Below are 13,306 nucleotides of genomic sequence, written 5' to 3' on the forward strand. Positions count from 1 at the left end.
CAATTTTTTTGTTTTATTGGGGTGGCTTGCGGCGGGGCAGCTCCTAGCAGCCGCCGCTTTGACAAAGCACCAGAGGATTCTGTTAAAAAGTTGTGTTTAGTAATTGTAGTCGTCGTGTCAGACCATAACTGACTTGGAGCTGAAGGATTTTTGCGAGATGAGTAGCTGTGCCAGCAGGGACCCAAGTCTCCTGGGCCAGCCGCGCTCTCATTAAGATTTGCCGCTAGCCGTGGCGGTGTTCGGCAAGTATGTGACGTGCATGCTGTTATTGTATGCTTGGCTTGTCAGCCTGCAGCTTTCTGACACTCACTTATGTCACTCTTTATTCAGAGAGGAAGAAGCTTTTGATAATTTGACAAGACAAGCTCTTAAACGATCTAGGTCATGGCCTTCACTGTCTGTGATTGTGAACATATTTCCTGAAAGCCCTGTCACTCATCACAGCTACATTTTCTCCCGGGGAGCCGCAGGCCCGTCCCGGTCTCCTGTCAGCGCGTGCATTTTGGTTATTCATACGCCAAATACAGTAGCGGGGTTTTTCCTTCCCTTTTGCAAGCGCTCGCATGTTAGCGAGGCTAATCCTCTCCCCCGCGCCGCGCTCCCAGCAGGGCCGCCGTCGAGGGCCCTCTCGGCGCAAGGCAGACGACCGGCCAAGGGGAGCGGAAAGGAGGAAAGGCCGCTTAGTGCTGGTTTTGTGTTTGCTCATTGTTGTGGAAATATGAGAACTGGTGGCAAGGGCCTTGTCTATTGAGCGCTGGAGTCCTGGTCTGCTGTCAGGGGCTGTTTGAGATTGAGTGTTTTATTTTCTTTGATGTTCACGTTTGAGAATAGGGAAGTGGGAATTAAACAACAGATGCATTAAGCCGTTGTTCTGGTAAAACAATAATTAGCACCTGATAAAATTCAATGCGGGTCAAAATGCGCAGCATCCAGGCTCGATTCATCTGGTGTGGCAACCTCAGCCGGATCAGGCTCGGATATGAATAATCGCCCTTCCAAATTAACCAAATGTGGGCCGCAGCAAAAACGGCGCGGATTGGGAAAAATTAATTGCCCAGCACTCGAGCGGCAAAAGGCATGCAGACGTGGCCGGAGGTGCGGGAAGGGCACCTCACCTGCACGTTCCGCGGTGGTGCCGTGGGGGCACTGCTTTTAAGAGTAGGCACCTTTTGTGCTGTTACATCTACACGCTGGTAAGGTCAGACCACTGGGGCAGGAAATAAATGCAATTTTATTTTAATGTAGTTCATCACACTGCCGTCGCACTTGTATACCACAAGGGCCTTTCTTTAAACGAGGGCCATTCATGGTTAAGTACTTGTAAATAAATAAGAAAAAGCACAGGTTCAGTGGTGGTTGTATTTGGTTATGCTCTCTTCCATAGCAAACCTCTTTGCTTCATTTGAGAAGCCAGTATTCAGGAATAATTGTTAATTATATTTTTTGTCATTCCGTGATAGAAGATCCAGACAGTAACTCTGAGCTGGTGCAAGGTAATAGGACTCCTAGTTAAAAGCACCACTTTTAAAGACCTGTTGTTCAGCCAGGCATCTGTTTTTGACTATTGTGTTCAACTTCTGAAGTTCGTAAATGATCGTGGTGATGATGAGAAGCATTACGCTGCATCACCTTCTGAATGAAGAAACAGCTTGGCCACTTTTCCCTGGCCGCCTTCCTCCTACCTTCCCTAAGTTCTCCCACTGCCTTAAAACATCCTTAAAGATGATGATGATGATGATGATGATGATGATGACCAGTCGTACCTCTTGATAGCAGTGCTGGAGGGCTTGGGACTGTGCCTCTTCCAGTGTTCTGGCAAGAGTCGTGCCAGCCATAGTTTCCTACTCGGAGTTACAGATTCTCACTGTAAGTGATGTCTTTGTGCCCAGAGCGAAAAAAAACCCCAACCAAACTATTACTCGGAAATAAAGTAATTTTTTTTATTATTATTAAATAGCTGCTGTGTGAGTAAAGGTCATATCACAGAGTGGCATTTTGCCCGTATATGACAACTCATTGATTGCGATTTTTCAACCATATTAGTCTGGGGACACTGTGGTAATCGAAAACTACCCAGAACTAATGTATAAATAACTGCCTAAAAAAAATTCCGGATGACAGGCGTCAGCATCCTGTGCGGCTGAAGCCATTGCAGGTTTGAGAGAGAAGGCAAGGTCTTTGATGCAGCATTTCTGTACGCTCAGGAGTGTTTATATATTGCGCCTTGAAATCCTGTGTAAGTTAGCGAAGGAGGAAAATCCTTTTGTTTGCGCTCGGAGACGGCTCGAGTGCGTTCAAACTGTCAGATGTGGTAGCCGGTTCCTCTGTGGGAGATGCGGGGTGCTCCACACACGTTCTTTATAGAAATATTAATATAAAACTCAAATATTTACATGCAGTGTTTGAGTAAGAGGAGAAATGTCGAACCATTACACAGAACAGATTGTAGATTTTTCTCCAGAAAATTGTGTTACTGACGGAATGAATAATAAATAATATAATTTCCATCACATCCAGGAAAAACACACCGTATATGCCATGGGGTGGCTGTCAAAAACTTGGATTATTTTTTGAGAGATTCAGTTGCTAATGTTGGTTGCTGGGTGGGTTTTTTTCTTTAATTAACATGCTCTGTCAGAATAAAAGAAGGCCAGAATTTAGGCATGGGCAAAAAATTTATTCGAAATCTAAAGAAATGTTAATAGTACTCATTTGCAAGTAGTCATGAGGCTTTAACATTTGAAATTGGAGCTGCAGCATATTATGTAGAGCCACGGAATAACTAATATTTCTTCTTAAAATACTGAAAACTGAGACTGGCAAGCCAAGTTGCTAATTGTTCAAATGATTAAGAAGCTGTTTTAATAGCAGGGTAAACGTTCTAAACAACAGTGAAAGACCCCCATCGAAGCCCCTGCGAGCGCACTCCCTTAAGCACTAAAATGGCCAACAGGCAGAGTGCCACGATTCCTGTTCCTGTATGTGGCTTGGGGGTCGCAGGAAAAGGCAGGAATATTGTAAATTTTGCAAAAATATTAAGAACCATTGAGAAAGCGACCGCTGTCTCATTGATCATTAACACATTCTGATTTCGTTTAAAGAAGGAGATCCACATTTCCCTCTTTCCTGCCTCTCTAGCTGTTCCTCAGGTCTATTATGTTACCGCTCTGATTAAAAAGTCTGCTCTGTAGAATTTTTTGCAATGGGCTGCGCTTACAACTTTGTGTGGGAGTCTGGCAAGTTTAAAAAAAAATTAAAAAAAAATTGAGCAAGGCATTGTAAAAATAGAAACATTAAAGCAATCTGTTATGCTTCTTGTTTACAACTCATCTGACATTAGGCTACCAAGGATTATTACATGTAACAGTTATATTTTGATTAGGATGGAGATATGTACAAAAATACTAAAATATTTCTGTTTCTACATGAAAGGAGGGTACCTTGTGATTTAATTTCCAAAACTTCATGTAAATTTAAATTCTCAGAAAATGTAGAATTTAAATTAATTTCTGTTTGTTTTGCAGTATTAATACTTATTGCAGTTAAGAGCACGTTGCTCTCCCAAACTTCCAACCTTCAGAGAAGAAGGGGAGAGGGAAAACTGTTACTGGCTTTCTGACAATGGCAGGGAGTGTGTTAAACCAGTGTAAAATTCAATTAAACTGTCTAGCCAGGTTTTTGAAGCTGAAATGCAGACCCTTTCAGTTAAGCTTCTTATTTTCCTGTGACCGACACCGGTGGATACTGTGTTATGCCAAAACCAACAGGCTGTAAAGCACCTTGTTTCATGCTCCTAGCTGATCAATATTTTTATTTTCCAGGCTTGCCCAGAAATATGGAGGCAGTATCACCTAACAGTAAGTAGAAACACCTTTTTTGTTTTCTTCTACACCCAACCTATTTACTCTTCTGTGAACTGCTGACCATAAAATATAGACAAGCATCTTCTGCGAGAAGATAATAAACATCTGAAGAGTTTTTGAACTGAAGAATGCGATGAAACACTGTCACTGTTTTTTAAACATCTTTAGAACTTACGATTTCGTTTTAATTCTGTAATCATTGAATGGGTGCCTTGCAGCGCTCCCTCCTCTCAGTGACTACATTTACACACGTAAGGAGGGTTAAATTTTAAGTTGAGATGCATAGCAGAAGCAATAATCCCACCTCAGATATCCCAGATGCTGGCAATTAATCACTGTGTGTGACAAAGCTTTCTTTTCTCAAGGCGTAAAATAAATCTCAGCTAGAGTGCAGATGTTGATCTGAGCAAATGCACTTTATAAACTTCTGCAGATAATTTCTAATTGGTAAGGATGTAGCTATAACTTCTTTGGTCTGCAGCAGTTGATCTTTAATAATTGAAAAAAGAAAATAAAACTTTGTGAACTGAACCAGGGTATTACTTAAGGTTTTTCCTCCTATGTAAAACAGAGATAAAAATAAAACAAAATGCATATAAATTTGGCTAATACTGAAACCTGGAGCAACACTTACCAGGTTAAGACAATATTCAGTGCATTGGTAGCACAAATCTCGAATATCTTAATTTATAAAATTATTACATATAAAAACACCTTGAAAGATTAGGATTTTTGCTGCTTATGTGAATCTTCGCTGTCACTGCTATCCAGCTCAACCCCATACGCATTTCGCTGTTACAGATAATTAATCACTGCTCTCCGTTCAAAACAAAGTAGAAAAGTTTGTCGACGACTTTTGCTCATGGGTCTTTGGTGCGGGCTTTTTCGTTGGAGCAATAAACGGGATGTGCTTTATCATTTGTTGCCTCCACCTCTTTGTGGTAGCAGAATGCTCTTTTTTCTGCATTTGGTTCTAAATTCAATGAATAGGAGAAATCTGTGCTTAGAACCTCTTGCTTGTGTTTTCTGCATAATGATTTTAAAACAAAGATCTGCTTTGGAAATCCTCCACCCTTTTGCAGCATTTACTTCTATTTTAAACAGAATTGGTATAGACTTTAAAAAAACAAAACAGAACAACACATTATGAGCAAAAGGAGCATTCATGAGTATTTTTGTTTGCCTTTTTAAAATTGAGTGAAGGGAAAAGGTAAATGCTGTCTTTCATTATAATCCCCAAGGGTGCTTGTAAAAATTATTTCTGAAATGTTTATGGTATTTGGAATCTAATAATCAGATAGGTGTTTTAGATGCAGTAATGTGTTGGCTGCTGTTTTTTACTGAGGTACAAGATTTAATTGAATTTTAGTCTTGCTTCCTATTGAAAATTCCTCAAGAAGTGAGTTGCAATCAACATTCAGAAAATACTTATTTTCGTAGAAAAGTGGGGGGCGAGCTTAAACCTGACCAGAAATTGAAGTATCTGAGGTAGAAAATTTTATCTGTAAATTTTGTAGAAGGCATTGGGAGTTTACACTTCACTTGGTATAAAGCTACAGCGTTTGTCAAAACAAGCTCCTGATAGAAAATGTAGCAGTTACGAACGCGAGTGTATTATTGAAAGTACTCATTTGGAAATTCCTAGTGCATTTTAGGGACATTTTGAAATGTGGTCAAATATGGGCACACAAAGATAAATTGACATTGAGTCAGAATCTCGCTACTGATAAATAATTTTTTATTTTGCAGTGAACTGCAAATTTTCTGCAAATAATCCACATTTCTGGTACGTGGCAAATGCTTTGCACGTCTCCCTTTTTTGCATGGGGAGACTCACTTTGGCTCAAAATTACGTTAGTAGCCAGATTAAGCCTGGAATTTAAAGATTTGTGTGGTAGAAGATATGCTTGGTGGTGAAGTTACACCTCAAGAAACTGCATTCTCTGCGTTGCTTAAATGCATGAGTCCCAGCTTTTATTATTCCACTTAAAAATTCTCTTTTGCACCCAAAGCAGAGCAAAAGTAAATACTGTTCTCACCAGAACCAGAACTTCTATGTTAGAGCACTGTATATGACGTATATATTTATAGACCTGTAACTGAGAAGTCGAGATCTTTTACTCTCGTGTCAGCACAGCGGAATTTCACTGTAGAAACCAGTTTATAATAAGTGTTTCTGTACAAACAGGGCAACTGTTTAAAGAAAAATAATAGCAGTTTGTAAAAAAAGCAGCGTTGCGCTTCTGCAGAGGCTGCCTGACTGCTCACAGACAAACTAAAGCTTCAGCCGTGGGTACAAGTGCCGGATTTAAATGGATTTTGGTAAATCTATCACAAGCATCGCACATGCAGGTACATGCGAGCGCAAATACGACAGGGCACGCGGGTTTGTAACAGCAGACCGCTTCTAGAGCCTTGCTTACCAACAGACACCGCAAAGTTTGTCTGAACGTTTTGCTTTATATAAAGTATTCCTAGTTAATTGCTGAGCATGCCTGTGAAGAACCACGCAGCCTTCCACCTTTCTCTTTTGTGAAGCTCTTGGTGGTTTTATTCATTATCTGGCCCTTTCCTAAGAGATGGACTGCCATCTATTGACTTCTTGCAGCCCCTGCACAGAGATGCGGATTGACTAGAACAATGACTAAATAATAAATCCATTCTGCTGTTATGGGTGGTGGTGGGTTTTTGTTTACATTAGCTGTGGTGACAAATTTTGGCACGTTACAAATAATTTGTTGTATGGGTAGAAATGTCTTATTCCAACCAGAATAGACTGCCAGCGCAAGAAATCCTACGAGCAGTTGAAATGGCAAAAAGGATTTTAAGCAGAATATTTTAATTTGCCTTTTGATAGGAAAAAAGATTATCATATTGTATTCAATGAAGCTTAAATTTAAAGGCTCTGTGATAATCAAAGCTTTATAACTGGATGAAGTTCGTTTCTTTAAACTTGTTCTTCCAACTCTGTTCACTAAAATTATTCTGTGAAAAAACCAATCAAAGTCAGCAGAACAATCCAATTCCCAGAGTGGTTTAAAATAATATTTAATAACCTCTTTATGATGGTGATTTAAAACTTTTACAAATCATTTTCATTGTGCCTGCTCCCTGTGTATTGCTCCTGTATCAGAAAAGGGAAATGACGTTTGTTGAAACGTATTTTAGGTTTTTCTTTGTGTAGGTATCTATTGGCAATAAATAGGTCAGTTCCGATACCCACCTGCGTTTATCGAAGGTGCGATTATCAATTCAAATAATAACACAAGGACTTTGTTGGCAGATCCAGGACAAACAGTTCTGATCATGGCTTACTGCAGTGTAAATAATAATATGTGTAATTTTTTCACAGACAAGGCACTCGAAGGTCTTGTAAAGCTCTTTATTCTAGATTATTAGGAAGCTTAGCGTACAACTTTGTCTTCCTAAACGCCAGATGCTCCGCAAGCCTGCAGGAACACGGCCTGTGCTCCAAAGGACGTGCCATCACAGCCTCGTTCCCCGCGTCTCGAGGGTGCTGGGGGTGCTCATAGCAGGGTGGGTTTGTCCTCAGAACGCTTGGCTCTTCCTCATTCCCTCTCGCGTGTCGTTTTCGTATTTCAGCTGTAGAGGCAGAGGCATTTATTAAGTGGTTTGTACTCAAATGGAGGCTGGTTTAGAGCCTCCTGTTTACAAAAATGAAGGGTTCAGTGGGAAAACTTGTGAGATCAAGGCACCCTATGAGTTTCATTCATTTGGCTCGGTTTTGCAGTTTATTCTTAAAAAAATTACAGTAGCGTCCCTCTGAGTTTGATCCGCTATCCGATCGCCTAACCGCACGTCCAGCGGCAGGCCCCGGGTTCCGCACGTGCGGACATGGAGGGCCGTAACCGTTCGCAGCTCGGGGCTTCGGGTGGGTGGCCAGATCGGAGCCAGCCTGCCGGGGGACTGCACCATGGACGGAAGCTGTTGGCGCTCCGTACCCGCGCCAGCGGATGGGGCCTTGGGTCCAGCCCCGCTCCCGTCCCGCAGGTCGTGCTCTGGCGTTGCTGCTGCAGGGAGCTGACCAAACGGAGGGTCGGTGCTGCGCTGCTGGGAGCAGTCGCGTTTCCACCCAACAGATGACATCACTGGAGAATAAGGGGGAAATTATTTTCAGCGCACGCTGACCCAAGTTTTGCTTCAGGCGTGAAGCTGCACCTCTTCTGTGTGGGTCCCCCCGAAGCATGGCTCAGCCCCCCTCTGCAGGGTGCTGCGAGTGGGGTACCCGAGGGCGAGCAGACAGCCACCTCCGTGCTCCCGTGTCAGTCGGGATACCTGCGGCCGCGTCGGCTCCCGGCGTGCGTGGCACGGCGCTGTGGTTCAGAGGGCCCCCTGGTACACGGAACCAAACCTAGCCAGTCCCGCTCAGGAACACGACGTGGGTACAATAATCACACGGGAATTAGCGCTGCAAGCGTTAGTGTCTTCTTCAGTAAACGCCTACAGAGCCATGAAATTCTGTGCCTGAAATGGGCAGAGCGCAATTTTTATTTTTCTAATGTGTTTCTGGGTATAGATGCACATGTTAAAAAACAAACCCTGCTCGGATTAGGTGTCTCCTTTCTGTAGGGATTGCTCATTTTTAATAACCTCTTCCTCCCCCTGTACTGCTCTGGCCGCAAGGACTCCTTCCCTCATCCCCTGCCTTCCCCAGCCTCATTTATATTAAAGCTCCCAGGCCAAGATGGCCACCAACAGAGTTTTAGAACCATCAGAATTTTTAACTAGCAGAAGCTATCATTTAACACGTTTTTTGACAGTTTGTTAATCTTACTTTTAATCCACTTACATAAAAGAAGGTGAACCAGGAACCGGCTGTTTTGGCCTCTGTGCGTAAAAGACATGAAGGGACAATGCATCTTTTGTGTTTAAATTTTGCGCTCGGATTTCTTTGTGTGCATTATTAAAATTCCTCGTGGCCTGCCACATTTTTTCTGAAATGAAAACTTAAGCAGTGTTGCTTAAAGTCCGTTTGTGTCCTTTAGAATGTGACTTTCAGAAAGAAAAAATTTAAAATATGATGCGGGGAAAAAAAACATTTAAGCTTGAGAGGGAGCACGTTTGGTTTCCAGAGGAGCTTTGTCGGTTTTGTGCCGTGGGGGAAAGGATGGTTTAGAAGTATTTTCAGGAGGAGATTAAGGCCGACTTGCCAGCGCGCGGGGCCGGGGCCGCGGCGGTGGCTGTGAACATGGCTGCAGCCCCAGCTCCTCGGGTCTCGGCGTGACGCAAGGCTCTGCACCACGGGATCGTTGCACTCGTGTTAAGTCGTTGGGCGCTTAGCTGGTTTCACGCCAGGTGTTTTAAGGTTATTTTTATTAGCTCTATTAAAAACCACCACTCTGCGTACACTGTAGACAGTGCGTTTGCTCAGAATGTGGAATCACAGAGCGGGGCCCTGCGTGCCAGCACTGCGGTAGCCGTTCAGCGGGGTATGTCACAGGGAAAGCCACCCAAAATTCCCAGGGGTATGGATTCAGGGTAAGGATGTCTCTGCGTCCTGCGGGGAAGCACGAACGCCCGGGGCGTGACGGTGTCCCCACGCCTGCCCTTGAGGGGAAGGTGCCTCTTCGGTGCTGGGGTGCGTGAAGATTTCGTGCTCTCTGCAACGGCAACAGCATGCTGGCCTCGCGAGCCAGGGAGGCGGTAGGGCAGACCTGGGACAACAATGGCAGATATTTTGTTTTTGAATTACCTGCTTGCATGGTTCGAGCCTGAGCCCCGCCACTTGTGCAAGTGCTGTTCTGTGACGGCGATGCCTCTGAAATGTCCGCCTGCCCTGCACGGTGGTTCTGGGGAGAGTAACAACGTTGGCGGCGCTTTGTGTGCTGCCTAGAGGCTCTCTCGGATTTTATTTTACGTGCTGTTTATTTTCCCCTACTAATTATAATTTGCCCCGCATTACCGTTCTCTTTCAAGCTTCCAAGTATTTTTGAGGCTATCAGAAACCTAACCCCAAGATTTGTTTCAATTGCAAAGAAATCACATTTCACAACAGACAGTGTTCTTTCTGATAGCTTTTTTTACAGAAAACAGAATTTCAGACCCTGAAAAAAGTGTAAGTTTGTGAGTACAAAGCATAGGCTACAGCTTTCGGTAAGAAACCATGCTTGGACAGAGTTCTTTCCCAATTTCTACTTTAAAACTGTATTTAAAATATTACAGGAAAAAGAAGTTGCTTTAATAACTTTGTATAAATGTGTAACGTCTACAAAAAATACTGTTTAGGGTTTGCCTTTTCATGAAAACATTGGGGTTTAACTCAAACCCCTGGCCAGCTCTGCGTACTGAATAATTAGGGGGTTTTTGTGTGCCAGTGAAGTTGAAACAGAAAGTTCAGGCTGGTCGTCTGTAAAATGCCATCCCGTCTTTGCACTTGCACTTTCTCTCCTGGGAAGGAGCGATGGTGTCCTGGTCCCTGGTTCCTGCAGAGGACCGGTCCTGAGCTGATGCCTGGTTTTACGCCCCAGGCTGCGGTCATCACCCCAGGTCTGGCTCTTGCCCGGCTGGACCAGAAGGCTGCAGGCTCCTGTGCAGCCCGGAGCGGCCGTTTCGGGGGGGCTCTGTCGCCTTCCAGCAGCACAGTCGTTGGCTGCCACTTACCCGAATCGTGCAAGCATGGTAGGAAGCATGCCTGCTTTCTCTAGCATTTATCTTCCTCACGCCCTTCCCCGTCTGCCTCCCCAGGAAATAAAATAAAAGGTGCTTTCAAGTTGAGGGTTACGGACTGATCCCATCGCGACCAGAAATTGCATTTTGATATATTTCTGGAAGCAGTCTGGGACTGGGGGGAAATAGACGGCTTGGCTGACTGAACCAGGTCAGTTCCCTGTCTCTGATTTTGGGGTTCCAACCAACCTCCTCCAAGTGTTTGCCTTTGAGCAGTGGCGTCCTTCGGAGAGCCCCTGACTGCACACTGCTGTTATTTAAGGAACTCCGTGTTTTATGCAAAAGCAATGCCTCTGGCCCTGCCTTTAAATGGGAAAAGGAGAAGAAGAGCAGGGGCTGGAAATTAGAAGGGGATGGAAATTAACATATTTTGATATTTTGAATGTTTAAATCTGTGGCTAGCTAGCCCCTGTGTGCCCAGGAAGCGATCTGTGCCGTAGGTGGCATTTTTCAAGTGATGTGCCAGCAGTCCTGGTGCCAGGATGCGCTCGCGACTGGAGGAAGACCAGGGAGAGCTGCTCCCTCCCACGCAAACTGGTGGGCAGGAGTGGCTCTGTTCTCGGCGCAGAGCTGCTCTGTGCGTTCCTCCTTCGCCCAACATACACCAAAAATGCTGTGGTAGACACCCCAGAACTCTCAGGTAAGCGGTCAGTTAAGCAGAAAACAGGAGTCATGGTAAGATTCATTGCGGAAACGCCTCCCCGTCGCACGTCTAACTGCGCTTCTTTTATGCAAAAGGGTTAAGATGATCTTTTCTGTAATGCTTACAGATTTGGTAAAAATTTTCACTTCTCTTTCCTTTAGTTTGAAAAGGCAAACCTGCACGATCATTTAAATAATTTTTACTATTTCAAGTGTTAGCAATCTAAATAAGGAAAACAGAATTTTCAAGCTAGAATGAGATTCCCCGTGCATTTTAAAAACAGGCTTTTATTTGAGAAGAAATTAAATATTTCTGTGCCGTTTCTCTGCAGTAAATTCTGTGTACAAATATTCATATGAAAGTTCTTCTATTCCTGAAAATTGTTCCTCTGAACTTGGTATGAAGGTGTTTTTTTCTCAGTTTTGCTAGGAATTTGAGTCGGTTTCAAAATTCCAGAGGAAACAAAAAACTGTCTGTGATCTAGGAGACATTTCACAGCAGGTAAAAATTACACTTTCATGTGGGTAACGTAGAACGCGTCTTGGTGCATTTTTATATTGCAAAGTGGAAAAAATGTAAAACGTCGGTAGCGAGTAATTCTCCGTTTGCACATGTACCCGACCCAGGAAGGGCATTCTGCTTGTCGAATGTCCGCTCAGCCGCTGCTTGCCAATTACGTGCTTTAGTAGCACTGAAACCCTGGCATTTTACCCTACAAACACTTTGCCTGCTGAAACGTCCCAGGCCTGTGGCAGCGTCAGCCCGTGCCGTGCTGCTGCCAGCGCTGCCGGCTCATCCTGGCAGCGATCCGCGTGCGAGGAGCAGCCAGAGCTCGGCCCGGCGCGACAATAACTTTCTCAAGTTATGCTTGATCATGTTAATAATCTGCGGATTAGGATTCCCTAAAAGTACTCACTGACTTGATTCTGAGAGGGTCTATCATGTCAATAATATTAATACATCTTTATGGCCCTGTCGTGTAAATAGAAAAGTTACTGTCCCTGCAACAGAGTTACCCTGATTCTGATTCTGTATTTTGAAAAATCAGGCACAGAGGGAATTAAGAGGAGCCGCACGCCCATGCAAAGCGGTGAGTAGTGTGGAGCCACACGCTGCGCGCGGGTACCGCCGTACCGCGGCATGGGGGAGGTCTCAGAGCAGTGGGCGATCTGCACGATGCACGCGTGCGCGCTCCAGGACCACCTACGGCAAAGGAAAAAGGCGTCCCTCAGAATTTAGGCTTCAGGGGGGCGAAGTTAGGCCTTTGGTTCCAACTCATTTTTGAGCGTTAATTTTGTATTAAATGAACATTTGGCAAAGATGCTCCAAGGGCCGTAAGTCTGACCTTGAGGTGGGCACAAACAGCCTCCCCATCCCTCGCTGGCCCTGCCAGCGCCTCCCACCCAGGCAGGCGGTGGCACCGGTGCTGTGGGACGGTCTTCTCACCTCCATCAGGAGCTGATAAAACTCCTGCTAGCTGCTTCGTTAGGTGTTTTACGCTGCAGCTGGGCCTGACAAGGCCCCTTTGGCGTGTCCCTCCCGGCTGCTGCAGCAGTGCGGCGCAGCACGGCGCGGCAGCACCGCAGGCGGGGGCATGGCAGAGGCTTCGGCTCTCCGGGGACGGGAGGGGGGCAGCACTTACAGGGCGAGGTGCTGTTCTTACAGTAGAGCAGGTGATGAATTGGCAAGAAATGGGCCGTCACTGCCTGGGTTCAAGGTTTCTCAGAGTCGGTGTCGAGTCCAAAAGCTGCTTGTCTTTTTTTTTTCCTTCTGTTTTAATTTTCCCCCTCCCCTCAAACTTACATTTTCTCCCATAAGCTCATCGTGTAGCTAACAGAAAGTACTTTCAGGTTATTTCTTGACAATGCAGCTAATTCTGTTTCTAAGGTATATTTGTAACTTCCTTCAGCACTTAAAAAATGGAGCGGTGAGTGCCCGTACACGAGTGTGCCCCGGCACTGGAGGGTTTCTGTAGGCTATGTGATAACCCTGACTATGTCCTGCTTTAAAATCAATTGCACTGGATTTGCATGTGATACCCAGTTTCTGTCTGACTTGTTCTGATGGCAGATGAGACGCTGGTTAAATTAATTCTGCTTTTCTGGTGATGGGC

At 44.7% G+C, this 13,306-nt stretch overlaps 1 protein-coding gene across 1 annotated transcript in view; it reads left to right on the plus strand.

Moving 5' to 3' along the window:
• Positions 1 to 13,306, plus strand: part of ZCCHC7 (zinc finger CCHC-type containing 7) — a 122,268-nt gene that overhangs the window by 93,642 nt on the left and 15,320 nt on the right. Inside the window, exon 7 of the mRNA XM_009642450.2 lies at positions 3,822 to 3,857. Within this exon, the coding sequence (XP_009640745.1) occupies positions 3,822 to 3,857 (36 nt within the window). The remainder of the gene's footprint in view (positions 1 to 3,821; positions 3,858 to 13,306) is intronic.

Source organism: Egretta garzetta, unplaced genomic scaffold (genome assembly GCF_000687185.1).
Source record: "Egretta garzetta isolate BGI_Z169 unplaced genomic scaffold, ASM68718v1 scaffold277, whole genome shotgun sequence".
In the NCBI taxonomy this organism is placed as follows: Eukaryota; Metazoa; Chordata; class Aves; order Pelecaniformes; family Ardeidae; genus Egretta; species Egretta garzetta.